Source organism: Falco punctatus, assembly GCF_963210335.1.
Source record: "Falco punctatus genome assembly, chromosome: Z".
Taxonomy (NCBI): Eukaryota; Metazoa; Chordata; class Aves; order Falconiformes; family Falconidae; genus Falco; species Falco punctatus.
This window is the reverse complement of record NC_137586.1, coordinates 77,852,840-77,874,611: the sequence shown is the minus strand read 5'-3', so window position 1 is coordinate 77,874,611 and position 21,772 is coordinate 77,852,840. Positions and strand designations below refer to the sequence as shown.

The window sequence follows — 21,772 nt, the reverse complement described above, 5'->3', positions numbered from 1 at the left end:
CCCTGCCAGGGATGGGGCACCCACAGCTGCTCTGGGCAGCCTGGGCCAGCACCTCGCCGCCCTCACAGGGGAGAATTTCTGCTTAACATCTCATCTAAATCTCCTCTCTGTCAACGTAAAGCCGTTCCCGTTGTCCTATCCTCCATGCCCGTGTAAAACGTCCCTCTCACCTTTCTTGTCAGCGCCTCCAGGTACTGGAAGGTGCTCTAAGGTCTCCCCGGAGCCTTCTCTCCTCCAGGCTTAACAGCCCCATGATGCAGCGCTGTTAAAAGATCTGACAGCTAGCACTTCTCTCATCTCTAGAGAAATCTGCAATATCACGCACGAAAATCCTCTAACTTGCCTGAAGAGTGCAGAATTACACTGCAAGTTATGTCAAACATGGCACATGAAGGATAACTCACTTGGGAACTAGAGACAGGTGTCACATACATATCAAAGATGATCTGTGAACAATTAGCTGTCTCCATTTCAAAATGAGATAAATACCTGAAGTCAACATATATGCCATATACATCATTCCCCTGAACAAAAATAATCTCCAGTCAGTGTATTTAAAAGTACGCTGCCCACATTTTCATGAGACCCATACTAAAATACTCCTAACTCAATTTTCCCCATTAATAACCATAATTATTAACCATAATAACAATAATAAGTATATACACAAATATGTACACACTTTATATAACCTAGATTTTTCAGAAGTTGTTTTAGATTCAAATGATACAACAAAGTTGTATTTTACATTTTGGGAAATATAACTATCAGAACAATGCATCTGAATTATTTCAATTCAATTTTAAAGCAAATACAACGATAGTGTCGCTACCAGTAAAACAACACTAACCTGCTTCTAAGAGGAACTTCCTTAGTGCTTGCTGTACTCAGGGTTCAAAAGACCAATGCTATAGGATAAGAGTGGTCTGTACATACAAATGGCAAAAATATTTTAAAACTACGATTCCAGTCAAAGCTAGATTTAACTTGACCATGTGCTGCCTAGATATTTAGATATGTTCAGTTGCCACTAAGGAACGGCAGCATGTTAATGCCACAAAACCCATAAAAACCTACAAGCCACTCAGCAGAAGACGGGTATCCGAGAGCAATTTAAAAGGAAGAATGATGGACTTCAAACTACCAATCCCACAAGTAATTAAGTACAGATTCTTCTGTTAATACGAGAAAATAGCGAAAGACTGAGAGCAGTGAGCTTCCAGAAAATCTTATGTATTCTCAACTACTGCAGATATCAATCTACCTGCGAGCAATCCTGTGTGACTTCATGCACCCTAAACTGAAGAAACAGTTTTCCTCTTTCTGTATTACTCACTTCGGGCATGCAGTTTCCATCAAAACCAAACATTTATTTATTTCCAAAACAGAGTTATAAATTACCTACATTTTAAAGCAGGGTGCATATAATGCTACATCAGAGCATGTCAGACCTTATAAAAAAACCTGAATTCCTACCTTACCAGGTCCAAATTTAGAAGTTCCTCCAGCTTGCACCTATCTCAAATAGTATTACAGGAGTGAGTTAAACATCTTTTGCTTCATACAGGTACCTGCAAATCTTGAATTAGCCTTTCTAGCTGGCAACTGCTTAGGAACACTGCTCACCTCCAGCTGGTAGCAACAGCTCTGTGCAAGTATCATTTGACTGCTGCTGTGAACTGCAGCTATTCAGAACGAAAGTAAGATAAGTCTTGATACGTGAATGTTTCAACACATATTCAGAGGAAATGACTCAACTATCTCCACATCTTTAAACACTGAAAGCTGCTTCCTTCCCCCTCCTCCACTGCCGAAGATGGTGTAAACTGAAGGGTTCAGTAGTTTATTTATTAAATACTGGTATGAAAAAAATATTAAAGCTCAACTGGTGAACTAAGTCATAGATCATCCCTATACTGACTTTTTTTTCCAAGTAATATACCTTGAGTGGAGAAATACTAAACTTAAATATTTGTTTTAATAAATGCACGTGTAAGTGTTCCATGAAAATAAAAGAGAAAACATACTTTCTATCCTAGTGTATTAATTGTGAAGATATTTTGAGAAAATGTACTTTCTATCCTAGCCTATAAATTCTGAAGATATTTTGAGATTTAAAAGCAGTATTCAGACACCACCTGATTAATCGTATAAAATTTCAGAAAAATTCCCTCTTGGCCATTACAGAAAAATCAGAACCTGATCAAGGAGGAATTGAGATAAGAAAGAAGTGATAAATATGCAGATTTTATCCAACTGAATTTCAACATGCATTCAGTTATAACTGAACTGGTTTTCCAAAACTGGGTATGCATTGTTACTTATCTGGCATTAAAGCCTGTCCAGTCTTATATACCTTCGGTATGACACTTGGTTTCTTTCTTTAATCTCTACCCTCTGAAGAAAATGTTGTTTTAATTTAGCTTGAACCTTGAATGCAGAAAGAGAAACAGCTCTCCTTAAAATCTCTACACGTCTTTTGCGTATTTGCGGTAATTTCTCTCCCTTTAACATCCTTCTGGATCAGACTGCTTCAGACCTATGTGTTCTCAGTCTTCTGGGGTTTGGTTTCTCTGCACTAAATCTAATATTCCACAGTAGATGAGAAACAAGCACCATTTGGAAACGTGGATACTCTCTTCCCATTCCTCTCCATTCCACAAGGACACCCCTGGATGCTTGGGACCCCCTCTCAGATTGGTGCAGTTCACCTGGAAATATGCAAGCTTAAATGTAAATCCAAGGGGTGTGATTTGAAATACTGATTTTAAACCTTACGGATAATCAGAAAGCACACAGCAGACTGCAGCCAAGTGGGCAAACCACTTTTCTCCGGGAGTCATATTTTAAACATTGAAATAACTGATTTAATATATATCATTAACAGCTGTAATGGAACACTGTTAAGAAATCCAGATTCTTCCCGCAACAGCACCTTGCTGCAAAGCAGAAGAGTTTGGTGGAATTCGTTATATCACACCGTAGACAACTTGCGCACCAGACTTGCCCAGAATGTTCCACTTTGGTCTTAATTTTAGCTTAGTTTATCACTTCATGATGGTGGAGTTAAATATGCTTTTGACATTCACTTCAGAACAAAAGCATAAAAATCATTCCTAAAGAAAAAAACAGCGCGTATCAGAATCACTTGCCTAAGGAAGGAGACTGTGACTACAGGTTCTGATAGACCCGGATGAGATGTGATACACTGAAATAATAGAAATCATAGGGAATGGGCCCAGAAGAAACCTCAGCAAGTCATCGCTCCCATGGCATGAAGAAAGATGGTATGTGTGACATATATATGACACACGTGTGACCGCATGTATGACACTACCAAAATCTGCATGCCAACAGATAAAGACAACTTACATTTTGGCAGACTCCTCCTCATCACCAGCACCCATGAGGAACTTAGAACAGATTAATAAGGAGTAAAGCATCTCCTTTCCTTACTACAAGAGAGATTTTGCAGCAAAGTTTTATTTTAAAAAATGATAGTGAGTGATGTTTTGTTATTAAGGATCTATGTAGCTTTTGTGGCTTCAGATACACACACCTGCCCTTGCCCATATCATTTAATGCCTCATTTTCTACCACTGGAAGCAGCATAATAAATCTCCCTTACTTTGCAGATGAACAGCAGAGCTCTCTGGTATTGCAGTGAGAAGGTCACGAAAGGAATAGTAACATTTGTTATCTCCCTGACTGCAGCTCTGGAGAACAATGAATTCATTTTTAAGTAGCACGTATGTTGCTGTTCTCATTTAACAGTAATTTCCAAAGTACCTCACGTATTTCCCATAGAGGAAAAACAAGCAATGGAGGACAAAACACTACAGAAAGAAGAAATTTCAAGGCACATGTTTTTTAAAGTAACGCCATCTATCACTGCTGTCTGCCTTCAAAGCTGTAAACCCCAACTGCTCCAAACTAATAAATACTGTAAGACAGGTTAATACATATGTTCAAAACCCATCTGGGAAGAGCTCCTTGCAGAAGTAGCTTGAAAGATTGTAAAACAGCCATCACTTTGCATAATGGTAAGAGAGAGCGTACTTTGCTACTCTAGACCACAACAACATGCTGAAACAGGGATGCTGCTGATGGGGACCCATCCCCACAAGCCCCTTAGACTTGTGGATAAAACAGGGAGATGGACATCACTAAATTTCCCATCAGGTGCACTCTTGGGAAAGTATCCTCTGTTTGACTGATGCCTTCTGAACCCACCATTATCTGGCCAGTCCCAACAGCAGCTCTCCCGAGTCCTCACGCTGAGGGCTTCCCCCAAAGCCACTGATGACTTCTCTTCCATGCCAGCAAAGGGACAAAGGAAATTAGTATGGACTGAGAAACGCTGCCCACAGTGCTCAAGCGGATGCTGGGATTAACAGGTATGATACCGAGTACATCTCACTACAGCATACACACAACAGAGTGCACGCATCTCCCACAGTGGTGGGAGAAATTCTTTTTTTGGTCTCCTTTTTTGCATTTTCAAAATGTGCCTCCCTCCTTAGTTTCTAAGGCACATGATGATGTATTGTTACACTAACAAATGTTTTGCAAATTAGTTTTTTTAAACCCTTTTACAGCAGATGAGAAATCAGTAATTTGGAAGGTAAAACAGGTCTCGCAGCTCTCTGCTATGAGAAATTAAACAGCAGACAGCGGACCCATGACACTGAGTAAAGTGCTTTTAAACTGCATTTTCTGCTGAAGCTCACATGCCAATAAACACACACAACAGAAACACTTCCTACAGAATCTATGTGCACATTCCAGTTAGATGACTTTGCTTTTGAAACCATCATCCAAAAAAGTTCTTTAGTCATGTTAAGAAATAATGAACTCTGATTAACTACACCCTAATCACACATGGGAGTAAAGCACTGTACATCCACCTGAAAGAGTGGAACAATGTATTTCAGCTGTTACACTCAGGTGACAGCAGCGCTGTTTTTCTTCAGAAAACTCAACAGCCAGACCAGTGCTCCTTCCTTCCATCAGTCTGTGGGGCCTTAATTTCATCACCGAGAGACAGAGCAGCAACCATAACCATTGGTGACAGCAGTTAACTACAAATAATGGTACCAAAACTATGACACAGCTAGTGTCAATAATTCAGGTGAGTTAAATCTACTAATGCCAATTTTCCTGCACCTTGATTAATGCCTCTGTTTTTCTCTGCCTACTGACAGCACACTTCAGACAAATTTCTTATTAATTACTCTGCCCACATGAATTATTTCTGCTGATGGAATAAAATACTTAACTAGGATCTTGAGATTCCTACCGAAACATGAAAAAAATAAATAACAATTTCACTGGTATGTGGGCTTTTAGAGGCCTCCAGCCTTACTCTACAGACCAGTGGAGAGTCAGCTGCTGCCAGATGGAAAGAAAATGGAAGCCAGCTACTCCTGGAACGTGTTGAAGCCTTCACAATGACTACTCTAGTCCTGCCCACAGTGAGCACACTTCTCCAAAAAGCAGCAAGAGAGCGCATCCTCCAGGACAAGACCAGGCTTTTCATGCCTCTCTGCCTGTTTTACAAAAGACAGGTGACAAGGATGAAGATGTACTTGATACAAATCAGGACAAAAGTTTCAAACACAAGGACCACAACTGTCTTTCCAAGAACGTCTCCACAGACCCTCGTAGGGGAGGTTTCTCTAGAGACAGAGAGCAGCAAGTCTGGAAGAGACTTGGAAAAGATCTCTGAATTTCCCAAGGAAGACACTATCTACCAAATAGCCTGCTAGAATTGAGTCATCTGCTGTCCATCCCATCCCTTACGCTTTCATTCTATTAGCCAACAGAGACTAAAAACATTTCTTGCAATATGTTGTTCATAAAAGAATAGCCTGAGGTGGGGATATTGGAGAGGCTGTTAAATCAATATTTGAGAGAGGAAAACACAAATACACGATATTTAGACCAGCAAGAGTTCTAGAAGGCCTGGATCAGCTGCTGCCGATGGGCACTCACTCTGGCACCCTGTCCTGTGCCACCACATTAGGCAGAAAGCGTGGCTTCCCTCGAGTTCTGCAGCAAGCCCACTCACCTGTAGAACCAGCAGCCTACACAACAGCCAGCTGACAATAAATCTTTAAAAATCAGGAAGATTATATGGTCATATGCTTGTATAGAGACACGTGGAAGAATTAAAAATACAAAGCAGAAAACCAGATGGGGGTGGGGTGATTTATTTTTCTGCAATTTACATTAATAGCGCAGTTTATGCCAGTTATTCAATCCTCTGTGTTACATAAACACTGAAAAGTTTGGGGAATTCCACAGGAATACAGCAGTTCTGCTCACCTGCTATTGGTACCTAGCGGCATCTACTCTTACTTCGCGCATCTGAAAAAAAAGTCTATTTGCATGCCAGACACACCAAAGCTGGTAAGTGCTAAATGAGACCATCGAAGTCAAGCTGATAGTGTGCCACAATGAGAAGACTGGCTCGCTGCGTGAACGGAGGGAGCAGCTGCTGTCCATCTCCACACCAACAAGGCTTTTGGTGCCATCTCCTATAATATCCTCATCAATGGGCTGGCAAAGCACCAATGGTTTCAGTGGACAAAATGGTAGGATGAAGATGGGCTATACCACCACGCTTAGAGTGGTGCGACCAGCAGCACAAGGTCCAGCTGGAGGCCAGTCACTAGCGGCGTACCCTGAGGAGCAATACTGGGGCCACTACGCTTAGCATCGCTTTTAGTCACCTGAAAGGTGGGGCACAGTGTGCCCTCATCATACACCGGTGATGCAAACTCAGGAGGAGCAGCCAACACACCAGACAGTCACACTGCCATCCAGAGGGACCTAGACAGGCTGGAGAAATGAGGAAGTGCCATGTCCTGCCCCAGGAAGGAGCTCCATCATACACCAGTAAACAATAAACACTGGGGGCTGACCAGCTGGAAAGTGGCTCTGCAGCGAAGGTCCTGGTGGAAACCAAGCTGACCATGAGGCAGCAACCCGTCCTTGCAGCAAAGCAGACCAACAGCCTCCCGGGCTGCAGGAGGCAAAGCACTGTTGAAGGAGGTGATCCATCCCCTCTGCTCAGCACTGCTAAGGCCACATCTGCAGTGCTGTGTTACGGGCTCCCCAGTACATTAAAAAAACCCATGACATGGAGTTACTGTATTAAGTCCAGCAAGAGACTAGAAAGATGATCAATGGATTGGAGTGTTTGTCATACAAGAGAGGCTGAGAGCTGGAACTGCTCCACCTGGAGAAGAAAAGGCTTGGGGAATCTCATGCATGGGTATAAATACCAGATGAGGCGAGTAAGGAAGATGGAGTCAGGCTCTTCTCGACAGAACCCACTCTCAAGACAAGGGGCAACATGCACAAACTGGAATACAGAAAACTCTATTTGAACACAAGGAAAAATTTTTTTTGCTGTGAGGGTGGTCAAACACTGGACCAGGTTGCCCAGAGAGGTTATGAAGTCTCCATCCTTGCAGACACTCAAAACCCAACTGGACATAGTCATGGGCAACCAGCTCTAGCTGACCCTGCTTTGAGAAGGTTGGACAAAATGATCTCAAGGGATCCCTGCCAACCTCAGCCACTTGGTGCTTCTGTGAAAACCTTTGCTTTTTATATGATAACATAAAAAGCAAAGAACTGTTTGGGGATGCACTGATTACAATGCCATTTTTCAAGACATGTCAAGCTAACAGCCCTCCTACATTTGCTGATGAAGTAATTATTGGCACTAAATTTTAACTTAAAGAACCATATAATAAAGGTCATTTCAAAAAATCCCCAACACTAGGTCCAGGGAAAATGCATATTAAGAAAAAAATAACAAATGTCTATTACTATTTTATTACAAGCTACTCAAATATCGGTTTGTTTTCCTATTCTCTAAGGTGTATAGAGACGGTTTTGCATACAGATGGGTACAGTAACACAAACAGTATGTACAAAAATGTAACAAACTAGATGATTACTTAACACATTAGTTTTCCAAGCACTTTAAGCATTTAGCAACCGCTTTGAGAAAAATGACAAGATAATGCATTTTCTTGCTGTGTAAGGTATTCTATGAAATTTCTCATTTCAGCTGAACAGATGAAATGCCCATCGGTATCATTAACATACACGTTGTTCTATCACTAATCACAACGCTCATATTCAGAGCTCAAAGGCTTGTTCACAAACCATGCGCAGTGGAGGCCATGCATGCCACTAGCCTCTGCTGTGAATCTGCACAATGATTTAGAAATTTGCTTATTTGCTTTGTTTTACTTGCGATTGTGTTTCTGAAGCAGCTTGTTCACTTTAAAGATATAAATGATCAAATGATAGGTGGGTTTAAGGAAAAGGGCAGGTTCTGGATTTCGTAATCTGAAAAAAATTACACCTGCTACAGTGTAAGGTTAGCCCATCATAGTCTGTTATAAATAGTTTTAATGCAAAACCTGACCTTGGTTTCTCAAGAAAAATGACCATTTTTATTATTGGCCTATTTGCTATTTGACTTAGACTGTATTCTGGTTTAGACCTCACCATTATTTATCATATAGTGTGCCTTAAGTGTTTGAGGAGAACTGATAAGTACGATTTCATAAATTAGAAAGTTTTGTCCTTGGAACACCAAATTACATGTGATATTGTATTTTTTTTTAATTTAGCAAAAGGATAGCATCTATGACAAATCAATATGGTCGAACACTGTCAAAAATAACTTATTAAACTGAAATCACCATGCCCTCTTTTTAATCCTCAGCAGTTATTATTGTAGATTTCTCAATTTCCTTTATCTGATTAGCGTACATATGCTAACCTCTGAAAAGTCACCCTGGGATGACATCTGCCTTTTGCCACACTATGAGAAAGTCAAGCTAACAGCAACTGTATGCTTCCACTGCTTACAGAAAGGGAAGCAAATAAGTAGAACCTATAGAGAAAGCTGTCTCCACAGTAGACTTGTGCGTAGAATCAGATAGAAATGTAATTTCTCTCCTTCCCACCAGACCTAACCTTTTGTTAATTTCAGGTAACTGAACATGTATGCAGTTGACAGAAGAGATAAGGGGATAAAGCAACTGCATGTTCCTCCTGAAGTGCAAAATTGTATTTTGCTTGAACTAGAAAATACATTAAATGAACTAGAAAACCTACACCAACATAAACACTTTACAGGCAGATGCACTCTAGAAAGTCACCATGTCCCAAGCTACCCAAAACCAGTGTGCTGAAACACCTCCGTTTCCTTCAAAAAGAGAGCACTTCTTCCTTTGAAGCACTGCTGAACCATGCAAATGCAATATGCGTTTTGATGTATTTAAAAAGGGAATGGTAAGAGCTGATGGAGTTCTGCTTATTTATGTACCTTTTTAAGAGCACATTTACTTTCTCTCAATTAGGAATTTATTCTCATGGCTCATGCATAATGGAAGATCATGTCTATAGCATTTATACCAACTCCTGGAAACACTTCTCCAGGCCTTTCTAGATTACATATATTGAAACCCATTCTAGAACTTCATTAAAAAAATCACCTTTAATTCATGTCTGTGAGAAAATTGAATACAACTTCAGGTGACCCTGGTCACACCATTGCCTTGCTGTATAAACCAGACAAACTGCTCAGGTATGCCTACACACAGTGCAACACCACACAAAAATCCCTAGCCAGCCATGAACAACCTGGCTCCAAAATAAGGAGCTCAGAGTTGGGCGCTCATGAGGAACAGGATGCTAACACACACATAAATGCCCCAGGGACCCTAAAATGTTATTTTTCTGCATTGCTCTGATGATCTGTGAAGCTCTACAGTGACATGTAAACGGGAGGAGGTAATTCAGGACAATCCTTACGCTTTTTATATTTGCCCGCAAACACACTCTTAAGCCTCTGTCACAGTCCCCAGGCAAACCAGGTTAATACCTCTTTTCACATCTTCACACAAATGGGATAAGGCAATTCTTATCAGCTGAAAGATCTGGCAGCACTGCTGGTAGAATTCACTTCCTTTTTTTTTTTTTTCCTGCCCTCTGGCTTGGAACACTTTTATCATGACATACTTGATATGTTTCTTGTAACTTCCTTTGGATAGATCTCATCTGTGTATTTCTTTTGCCTATCCTAACATCTTTCAAATCATGAGAATTCTTGGGGGAAGAAAATCTATTTTGATAGCAGCATGGCAGCCAAATTTACCATAGATCTTAACAGTTGTTTCAGTTATTGAATGGAAATTAGATCTTTCACCCCCTAATTCAAGGGCTGTCTAACTTTTTGCAGGTTGATTTGACAGTCAGAGCCACAGGTTTTCATCTGATAGCACAAGCCACAGGATTTTGCCCTGAAGAACTCAAAAAGTCAGTTTGCCCTTAGTAAACTAAGTGGAAACAGCTAACAAGGAACAACACAAACTCAGATTAAATCCTTACTCTCTCCATTTAAGAAGTACATACTTCATTTGAAATTTCTGGTACAGCTCCTGTCACCTGTAAAATGCATGTCTCAGCTCAGTAGAGTAAAAAACTACCCAGTGATTACACAATAAAGAGTTGTTGAAACGCTTATGTAAAAGGAACTCCCAGTAAAGAAAAACCCTACTGCAAGCACTCATTTAAGTTTATTAATGTCGTTATATTTCCCCAAATGAGAGATGAACATCTCTTAGTAAAAATTCTAGGTCTATAAACACAATCCTGATTCACTGTTTTAAAAATCACAATTTTTAAATGCATCAAAACTTTGTAACCCAACTGGAACTTTCAGTATCTGATGCATGAAGGTAGGGTTCACATCTGTGTAGAGAACCTCACGATGCAAAATGTTTAAAATGTACACACACAGGCTTGCAACTCTGCTGGTATTCCTTCTAATAGACAAAGGCTTTGTTAACGAAGCATGGGACACCGGAGTTGTTGGTGATGGTTACGGAAGTTACAGTGAGCCAGCAGGGAGCAGCTGGGTCTGACTCAGTGACATGCTCATCTCACAAAGCAGAAGTCTCAAATCAACTGAATGACACCCAGGGTGGGCGGGGTTCTCACAGCCCGGTGTTGCTTCAGTAAAAGCCAGAAAGACCTCTGTATACCTCTATAAAGTCCCTCACTCCATGCTGAACCGTCAGGTCCCACTGGCCTTCCAGAACGGACAATCCTTGCCAAGAGCCAACTGGCACACAAGTGACTTAGTCCCACCTTGCTGTGACTATAAATCCAACATTTAGAATCTTCCATTCTGAGGATGAGAACTCCAGCTACCAGACGGGCAGATGGACCTGGACCTCCCTCCTCCCCAGGCAGGGATGGCTCTTTGGTTAAGACTCGCATCTCTGACTATATCGGATGTTACCCAGCTAAGTGTTGTTAATAAAAAGTGCTGAACACTTAAGCTTGATTTTTGCAGAAAGTGCATTTATCAATGGCAATTGCAAATTCGTTGTATCTGTTGCCTTCATAAATTATTTATCTTTTCAACTTTGCAGAACTGCTCCAGCAAAAGCCCTTGAGAGGGCTCTGACAGGCAAACATTGACTCTGATGAGTGGCTGTGTACATATAATCCTTTAGACCTAAACTTTTGACCAAGTCTGAGAGTAGGACTGGATCTAGCCACACTGGACTTCTCTCTGAGAAAGAGTTTAGAAAGCAGTGGGACCCTTTCTGAACCTCCTGACTCAATGGGAGAGCTTTTCACCGCTGGCCACAAATCAGACTCATACCTACAACGTGGTGGTAAATTGGGTCTATGGACAGGATTGCCATGGATAAAGTGCTACAAAAAATATAAGCATGCACCATCCCAAGTGGGAACAAAATGGCCCCAAAAATATTGGAAAGATGAGGACAAAGTGGCAGAGTGAATAGAACAATGTAGAAGTCAACAAAAGATTAAAAAAGGTAAAGGCAAAGGTATTGTTTGTCCAGTGCTGGGGGCTTGCTTATCTTGTTCACAAAAGGAAATTAAAAAGTCCCCTCCACCCAAATGAGAAAAGCAGCAAATGTAGAATATGCTGCTTTGAAGTCAGAAAAGGGAGTATTAAAGGCATCATTGATCTCTGAAAGAAACCACGAAAAGCTGGGGATATAAGTAGATACCGTCATGACTGAAAACCAAAACTTAAAACCTGAAAATAGGGAACTTAAAATGCTATTAGCCTCAGCTGAAAGGTGAGGGGAAAAAAAGCTTCAGAAAAAGTTTAACCTGTTATTAAATGAAATGCTGTCCTCAGTCTTCACTAAACAAATCCAGAAATTAATACACTGTGCAGATTCTGAGACATGGGATGGAGACATCTGGTATGATGATGATAACGATGAACCGCTGGAAAGTTCTCATTACAATCCTACCCCAGAACCCATGTCTATACAACTGTTGACCAAAACTTACACCACAAGCGAGGGAGATGACAAGGTCTGTACCACTGTACGTACCATCCTGCAGCCTGCTGCTGAATTAACAAAGTTACAGGAAAAGTATTCCAGGCATCCAGAGGAATCCAAGGCAGAATATGTGTGGCAGGTCTCCCTTATGGGGGGAGCCCAAATCTTATTAAGGAAGCAGGAAACTATTGGGCCCCTGGAATATTTTTAACCACCACACCTGGTGATCACAACAATTCATCGACCACAGGAGTTGACACACACATTGACCCACAAGAGCAAGGCGACCTTCTTGTTTACCAAGACGTCCGAGTTCTCCGATTTGGCCGTGTCTGTGCAAAAGGCAGCCTGCAGATGAGCAACGTATGAAAGAAATGTGTTAAGGAAACCCTTAGTACTAGCTCCTATTGATCCAGCAAGACTAACTCCTCTTATTTGTGGTCTCCCAGATAGTTTGAAAACTTATGTAGCCAATGCTCAGGATCGTATGCACACCAGCCACATTATGAAGGCTGCTGCACAGACCCCATGGGAGCAGACCCATGTAACCACCTGGAGCTTGTGTAAGAGACAGTGAATTATGGGCGCTGCATGGGCTGGGTTGGCCCCAACACTGGGAAACCACCAGAACCCCCGCAACGGATTTGCCAGGTCCACACCACTAAGCCTAAACCAGAGATCAAACCAAACACTGATAAAGAAACTAAAAGCCTTTGGCGCAGATCACTGGCAACGGGAGTGCCACAAGAGTTACCATATGGCATATCCACCGCAGACCTCTGAGCTCTGATAACCATTGCTAAACCACAGAATCAATCCAGCAGGGAGGGTCAGTCAGCAGGAAGTTGATTCCTGGTAAACCCATGCCCTCAGCCCCTCAACAGAATTTAATTGATTTAATAGATAGCCCAACAAAGAACTCGCATGCCTGGGGAGAACAGTGACCCACCCTAACTAGCTGGTGTTAACCACACAATGGCCCTTTGATAAGCATGATGAACCTGTAACCGCTATTCCAACAGGACCAAAATGAATTTTTGTAAATTTTCTTATTGAATGAGGGGCACAGATGTCAGTAATTATGGAAGAAATGGCAGAGGATGTAACTATAAAACCCAGTCACCGTAGAATGAAACATACAGGAATTGATGGAGTTACACAAGAACGCCCCACAACAAAAAACACCTGATGGCTCCGCGGTGAATGGAACTAACCCACGCTGAAGTATTGGTTGGTGCTGCTAATACCAATATTTTAGGCTTTGATTTGTTGTATGGCAGAATATGGAAACTCCTTGATGGATTAGTCTGGAGTTTCGCTGGAGGAAGTAATGCCAAAATAGCATGGCTTAAAAAAGATGAGCCTAAAACTAAACTTATTTGAAATGCCTGTATCTTTAATCCTGTCAAAAATTACTGATGTAAGGCAGCACCCCCTGCCAGCAGCTGCATATTCGGGCATTGATGGGGTGGTATCGGACTTAGAAAAACAAAGGTATTATCAGTCAGGTGCACTTGCCCTGTAATTCTCCTATCTGGCCAGTTAAAAAAGCCAACTAGACATTCAGACATACCTAAATGCAACACTAAGTACCCATTAAAGATAATATGGAAAAGAATCTTGTAAAGGTCTTGCATTTTACCTAATTTGAAAAAAACATTAAGGGTTTTCAAATAAGTAGTTATTCATGTAAATGAGAGACTACCCACTTACAGTTACATATTTACATGCTAAGGGAGCTACCATCTTACTAAATGCTAATGACTAATTTAGGAAAATGCTCCATGAAGAACAGAACCACTTCAGTTTAGCTTTGCCGACCCAGTGCAATGTCACCGCTGAAGATAGGAACTTGGTACAAGCAGAGTCCAGAGAACCAAGACCGGCTCACCACATCTCTGCTCCAGCCACCTTCACAGGCACAACGGGCTGCGTCTCTGTCTGTGCAGCAATTCTTTCCCACTTCTTTTAACAAATATTATGGCTGAGGCTATGGTTCAGATGTCAACTGACACCAGGGGTGTTATGACAGATCTTTAGCTATAACAGAATCCCAAATTAAAAGAGAAGGAAGAAGGCTCAGAGAGTGGCATGACCGGGGACACTTCTGCTACAAAAAAAGCCATGGCAGGGCAGAGAAAGAAAAAAAAAAAAAAGAAAAAAAAAAAGAGGTCTGTGCTGAACTAAAATAGCCTGAAGTCATGCTAAAGTGAGTAAGGGTTTTTGAGTAGTTTTATAGACTTGCATTGATTACCTTGTAGAATACACTATGTCCACCACTTATACTGCTTATAAACTTAAGACAACTGTTTCCAGACTTGATTAAACAACCACCCCAGACACCATAAAAACCTCATTCACCTAAGATGCCTCTTTGCATCCCTTGACTTTATAAAGGGGTTATGCTTTGCCCTTTACTATAAAGCAGCCTTCTTCAATACATCAAAGCCATGACTACCATGAAAGTGTTCCAGTTAACCTTCAGGACATTCCTTTTATAATAACCACAGTAAAGAGGATGAAAGCTGGGATGCAGGCACTGAACAGAAAGGGATATAAAAACTGTTAGAAGTAATGCAAAATTCATAAAGATATTTCCTCCAAATCAATCTGGCACCAGATTTTAACTTTTCTATTAAAGTGCAATTTCATTTGTAATTTTGCATGCAATTCTGACTAAGGAAGGCTGTTATAAATAGCACCATGTTGTGTAGAGGTAAGGAAGGAGAGCTGAGACTCTTCCTCTGGATGTGGTTATTTGTGTCTTCTTCAAAGTCAGAGCAGAGATGCCCACTTTCAGAAGCAGTGCTGGTCTGTGAATTCCAAGGTCACCTCTCTGACATTCAGCTCTTCAGCTTGAGGAGGTGCAGGATGTTAAGTTTCTTGTCAAGAAAATACTAATAATGAGATGTTAATACTAACTAACAGGTTAGTACTAGGTGCCTTGCTGTAGCCACCTGTGTTGTATAGGGACCCTACATGTGCAACTCAGGAATGTCCTTTCTGTTATCAAGCCAAGTACTTCTGGAATTTGCTGTAAGTATTCTCAGAAACCTTCAAGTGCGTCAGTGACTTTTGAAACCTATGTGTACCGTTTAATTCTTGTTACAAAGCTCCAGTATCAGAATGCTTAATCTTCTTTCCATTATTACCTTTCAAAGAATTTTTAGATAATTCCTCTTGCACAGTATGAACAACATACATGCAAAAATATATAACTAATCCACCATAAAAGTCTACTTTTCCATGCTAAATCTTATTCTTGAAGAAGGGAATGGGCATTTTCTCATTTTAGAATCTTGCATACTTTTTGTTTTCAAATAGTTTCTCTATGCTTGCCTGTATGGCTTTTTCTTCATTTCCATAATGATTTCTTCCAAACAATCGGGAGCAGAATTTATCATGAGCTCTGGGGAGAGACTGGACTCAAGAGGGTTCAGTAATTGAACAGACCGAGCAAAGGTTTGATTTGCTACGACAGCCATTTCCCAGTCTGGAAACCTGAAGAGCAGCTCCTTTTTCTACTCATATAAAAATGCATTTCTGACACTTCCCCAGGCTTCCTCCCAAATACCTACTGGATTCACAACACCTTTGTAAATACAAATATTGAAGATGGGCTGCTGGAGACACCATTACATCAAATGATTGCATCAATGTTTTTCAAAGCACAGTTACTGCACATTACTGCATGTTTTCTCCAGTGGAACACCGCAGACTTTCCTGGAAGAGAACAGAGTGCGCAAAACCTCTTCATCTCTAGTTAAGTAAGACACTTTGGAAAAGCATCATTTTAACAGGCTGCATTTTAGGACTGCATTTTAACTTGTTCTTTGTAGGTAGGAAGGCATACAATTTCTACAAATATTTGATCTTGGGAAGAAATGCAGACATGGCTTTTTGCTTAAATGCATCCAAAGCTTATCACGTTAGAAATAATTTACAAAAAGTCTTCTGAAAATGTAAGTGCATATATTTATGTCTTTTCTTCAACAGAACTTAAGATTTTATTTAGAAAGAAAACATTCCTACCTCATGCCCAGCTTTCATCTGTCCTCATGCTCTAATTAGCCAACTAATTTAACAAAGACTTAGAATATACCAGAGGGCCAACACAGGCAGTTTGTTTTGTGGTCACATGGCAAGCTTATATTTTCACTCGCAAATGCAAGATTTTGTTTAAGAAACAGACCACACACAGCAGGATGCTTGCTAAGAGCAGCAGGTAGTACCAGATCAAAATAAGAGTAGGCCCTAGGAATTTCCTGCAGCATGTAGGCTGAATTCAGACCTTGCGGACCTTGTTGTGCAATGCAACCCCACAGACCATCCAAATCCTCTACATCTGCCATCTGACCTGGAGGGTACCTGCTCTCATTTGCTACCTACTGCTGTTCTTCTGAAGTTCAGATCTTCTCACCTGTCTTGGACACTTGATGCCTATGTCCCACTGCTGCAAGCCAAACCGAGCTACTCCCCTGGCCAACTGACACGGCACTGTCAGAACTCAGTTGAGTCTCGGGCTTTCACCGAGTCATCTGCAAAGTGCAGGAGGTGGCTGCAGTGGCAGGGACTGCCTTTTGTAGCACCATCACCCAGGAGGAGAGAGACCCTGGCTGACCCACCGGCCCACACAAGGGATGCCAGTCCCGCAGCTCCACCCCACAGGTACTGTCCCCAGGGACCAGCCAAGAGGACCAAGGGTCCCAGACCCTTCTGCTGAAGCTGTGCAGGGGGGGCAGAACAGTCGCCTACAGCCCGCCCCTTCCTCTCTGTTTTTATCTGTCTCCTCCAGCTTACTTTAAATTTCCATCCTGGGAGAGGAGACTGGAAGTCAGGATTACCTTCTGGAAGGCATGCCAATCCATCAATGAATAATGGGATCATGCTTTCTCTCTTGCGCTATTTTTCTCCTGCTGACTTTAAGCCTGATCTGTACAGAACAAGATTGATTCCATTTAACTTGGCACAACGGGAAGGAGGGAGAATTATGAGTAACGCAATGTGACCAAGGGTAGGTAATTCAAGATTGTGACTGAATTAGGTATTTCATAATTGCATTTGGCATTCTCACAGAAATCACTTGCCCCCACATGAAGCCTGACACTGTTGAGAGATATGAGAGAACAGCAGTTTTTTTAACAAAGAACAGGGAACTCGAACTGTGTAAGAAACCATGGGGTGCCAGAAACACTTTAAAGAAGTGTGACCTCTTCAGCCAAAGCCACTAATTTGCACTGTTGTGTTCCATTAAATAAAGAGAATGGGTTTCTTAAGTGATGACTTTTGCTAGATTTCTCAGTAAATAAATCTTGCAGTAACCATACGGCAACTACCAATACTGCATACAAGCTACGATCACTCTGAGTAATAGTCAGTTATTAATGCTTCACTAACGTTAACTAGACCAAACCCAGAACACTACTTTCTCTATTCCTTATGGCATAAAAGAGGTATGTTGGACTTCCTAGCATTTTTCTATAATTTAAAAATCAAACTAATTTTCCCTGTCTTCTTCTTATTCACACAGAAAGCCACTGCTGTAAACAGTTAGTCCAAATATCTGAACATAAAACATAAAGGTACTTCTCCCATTATTATACAAATGTGAAACTTACAGTATTTTCAGCAGCCCAAGGTGATGAAGTAATGCAAGGCAACCACAGGTAGGGTGCTGACACATCACACTCAACTCTTTGTTTCAACTAGAGCTCATACTGGTCAGTCATGCAAAAACCACCTTGGCTCAGTGTGACCAGTAACTACTGAGATACACAAGAAAAAGCACACTAACAGTCTTGAGCTTCTATTAATTATATCTAGGTAAAACCACGGTGACAGTACACGTAAGGTATTCCAATTTAGAAAAAAAAATCCAAAACACAGTTAAAGGATTTGCCATCTTTGCACATTCTTCTTGCTGTACAAATTTGTTTGGAAAAAAAAAATCATGACAGTAGTGCAGCAGTAAATCACCACTGAAAGGCAGTTTGCATACTCCCTGCTCAATGCACATGCTGTCACATCTCTGAGTATTTTGTCACTTAAGCCTCATGTCAGAAGGATACCTTATCGAAGAAAATAAAAAACCTTACAAAACCTATCAATTCAAAACACAAAAGTGAGTCATCTACAGTCTGCTTTATAGCTTTCAACCATGAGCGATGGATTCAAAACCAATATATGTACCTTGCAGACAACATAAGCAGCACTTCATAAAATAGGCAACAGCTGTCTAAATGCTTCCTAAATAATACACAATCCTAGGCATCTCGATACAGCCATTAGTGAGAGCGAGAGGAACAACTGAGGAGATGGATTGTCTGTATTCCAAATAACACTGAGTATTTTCTTGGATGGGAAGGCTGAGTTTATTCCAAAGTTGTGGTGATAGGCAGGAAAGAGAAGACAGAGTCTTGATGGATCGATGACAACAATAAGTGATCTTCATGACTAATTTCAACCTTTCATTATGGTAAAATGAAGCAATTAAAAGGTTGAGCAATGGATCCAAATTAATCTAAGAACCTGGTAGTCCAGATTTTTTAGATTTCACAGGACAGTTTGGCACAGACCTGCAGTAAGGCTGAAATGAGACACAGTTAGCTTCCTGCCTAGGAAAAACCCTTCTTACAATTCCACAGTCTGCAAGACACAAACTTTCTAGGAGAAACCCAGCTTCATTCTGCAGAACAAAACCAGTTCTGCATCCAACACCTGTGCAAAAAAGGAGTTTCATCTATGCTGAATAAATTATATTCTCTGAGGCAATTGAGAACACAGATAAAATCAGTGAAAAGTCAAAGAAAGAGAAAAGGCAAAGATACAATCTTAACCCGTATAATGCAGGAAGGGAGATCAGAAAAACCCTGCAGTAGTCAAGCCTGAGTAGTTCAGAACTTGCCCATGAGCAATGGACAAAGGATATAAAGGCAACCCCCTGTGACAGGCACTTGTTTCTAATGCCACAACAGCAAACCACAGTTTTCAAACACCCCTTGCCACGACCTTTTTGATACGTTCATGTGACCTCCTATAAGGTCAGACACTGAACAACTAAGTAACGCTTTACTGGGAGACCTCTTGATGTGCTTATGTAACCCATTCAGTTTCCCAGTAAAGCATCACCTGGTTGAGCAGTGTCTGACCTTACAGGAGGCGTTTTGCCCCTATCTTATGATTACACACTAATGTAATGGATTATCCAGTTCTTAAGGTACAGAATAAAATAATAAGCTGCAAGCACATGGTACTAATACAGCAGTAGTCATGATGGCAGCCTTGTGAATAAAATGGGATGTCTTCTGTTCTAGAGCTTCCCATCCCTGTTAGGGAGCAGAAGAGGTTGACTGAACTGCAGCCTCCGCTATGAGACAAAAGTCTGCAGATGAACCTGATCAGGAGCAGCAATACATCAATAAGGAGAAGAAAAAAGAAAAAAAAAGGGGGGGTGGGGGGGGCGGGGAACACCACCACTCTCCTCTCCTTTCCCTGCCCACTGTTTTCTCAAGCATCACTGACTCTATGCCTGTAAGTTTCAATACTGTTACACTTGGTAGTGCCATGATACTGTTTGTTGTTTGCTCCTTCCAGGAGCTGCCTCTCCTCCAGATTCAGGGCTGCCACTGCTGGGGACCATAGCCACCACCTGAACTGCAGGGTGGAGTTCAGTGTGGCTCCTCCTCTACAGGCAAAATCAGCTGTTCTCAGATCTGTTCATCTCCTCTCAAAGGTCAAGTTCCCTCAGCTTTGACTAACAAGACCTTCAGCAAGAAGGTTTCAGTATTGCATACACTCAGAATGCACCTCAAGACACGACATGCCCATGACCAAATAGCACACGGTGACCTTTGCCCATCCATTCAACAATCTGAACCCAAACAATGCAGCTTATCCTTCTCTTCCATGTATGTTCAGCAAGTACCTGGTAAATCACATCTCACATTTCCTACTGCCTATCATCACCTATCATGTGCCAATTATTTATTAACTGGTTAATTGCTGTATTCAAACGCAATACATTGGCCTTAGCCTGTATTTTTGGTAACCATACCACGAAAAACCAACTGTACTGACTCATACTTGCTGTCTCAGAAAGATGAGGGAAACCGCATGCAATCTTGCTGGAGATACAGCTTTCTCCTTCTCCAAGGAAAGGGTAACAAGAATGGAATAAGAAGGGTTGACAAAACTAAACTTCTCCCAGGGTTTCATCAGAAATAAAGCACTGATCAACTTATCTAGCAAGGTTCCAAAAGGAGCAAACAGCAAAAGGGCACTGTCAATCTCTTCACCACAGACAGAACATCATCTCTATAAACCCATAAACCCAAAGCTATTGTGTTTGATATCAAAGTTTCCACAAGACACAAATAAGAAATTTGGCATTGATACTTTATGGAATGTCTGACACAATTCCTCATTTTCTGGCACTTCAACAGCTAATACTCAGTTGGGTGATAGCCAAGACAAAGAGAGACCAAAAAAACCCCAACCAAACAACCTGCTACTGCAAGTGCATGTCTTCTGGCAAATGAAGGAATATAGATCAGAAAAAACTCCGCAAGCAGCAAACATCTTTTAGTCATTTTCCAATGACAACAACACATCTCTTTCAGGATGTCCTTTGTCTGAAGGAAATGAGATGTTACACCGACAATCCATCATTCCTGACTTCTTCCTTGGTGACTAACTTTCAGAGTCACCAACCTTTACCAAGGAAAGCTTTCAAAGTCACTTGGATGTTCTACCTAATGCCTGACTCCTCAGCCTCAGCTCTTTTCCTCATTTGCTTCTGTTACACCTTCAACTTTCTTCCAGTAACTACTGCTCCACTTCTAACCTTTCAGTCTTACATCTAGTCACCCACCAGCCTTACACTTTGTAGCATCAAACTGGGTTAAAGAGGAAAAAAACTTAATCCATACCATCCATTATCACTTACTTTGGAAAAAAACCAACTATTTTATATATTTGTATTTTATATGTTTGCAAAATGCCTATGAACACTTCACAGAACCTTCAAAGTTACTGTATAAATGCAGAATAGTTATAAACTTCTGAACTATTTTTTAAATCTGAACATCTAGAAATTAGTGCCCTTTCATACTAGCAAACTGAAATTCTGTGCTATACATCAAAACTTTTAATATGTGTTTCAAAAGTTTTTTCACGAACTGCCATACTTTTCATTGAAGTGATAAGACTTTTATATCCTAAGTGACTAAGCAGAGAAAGACTGTATATATAATACTCTTCAGAAATACAATTTAAGAGATGCATCTGTTCCCAGTGACAATCAACCAATAGGTTTGCATCACTCCCTGATGAAAATAGTTCTCAAAGGCGAACAAGCCTCCCAGAAGCAATCTGAGTTGTCTGTATTAAGGCCACTTAAAGTACGG

At 41.1% G+C, this 21,772-nt stretch overlaps 1 protein-coding gene across 5 annotated transcripts in view; it reads right to left on the bottom strand.

Annotated features, from left to right (window-relative positions):
* MCTP1 (multiple C2 and transmembrane domain containing 1) overlaps nucleotides 1–21,772 on the bottom strand; it is a 277,984-nt gene that overhangs the window by 188,201 nt on the left and 68,011 nt on the right. For 3 of the 5 annotated variants that reach the window (XM_080372352.1, XM_080372353.1, XM_080372355.1), the window contains exon 1: nucleotides 1,627–16,773. The exons of 1 other annotated variant lie outside the window; for it this stretch is intronic. In XM_080372352.1, coding sequence (XP_080228478.1) covers nucleotides 1,627–1,662 — 36 coding nt within the window. In that variant the 5' untranslated portion in view covers nucleotides 1,663–16,773. Of the gene's footprint in view, nucleotides 1–1,476; nucleotides 16,774–21,772 lie in introns of those variants that run through there. One more of the 5 variants, XM_080372354.1, reaches the window with a different exon arrangement.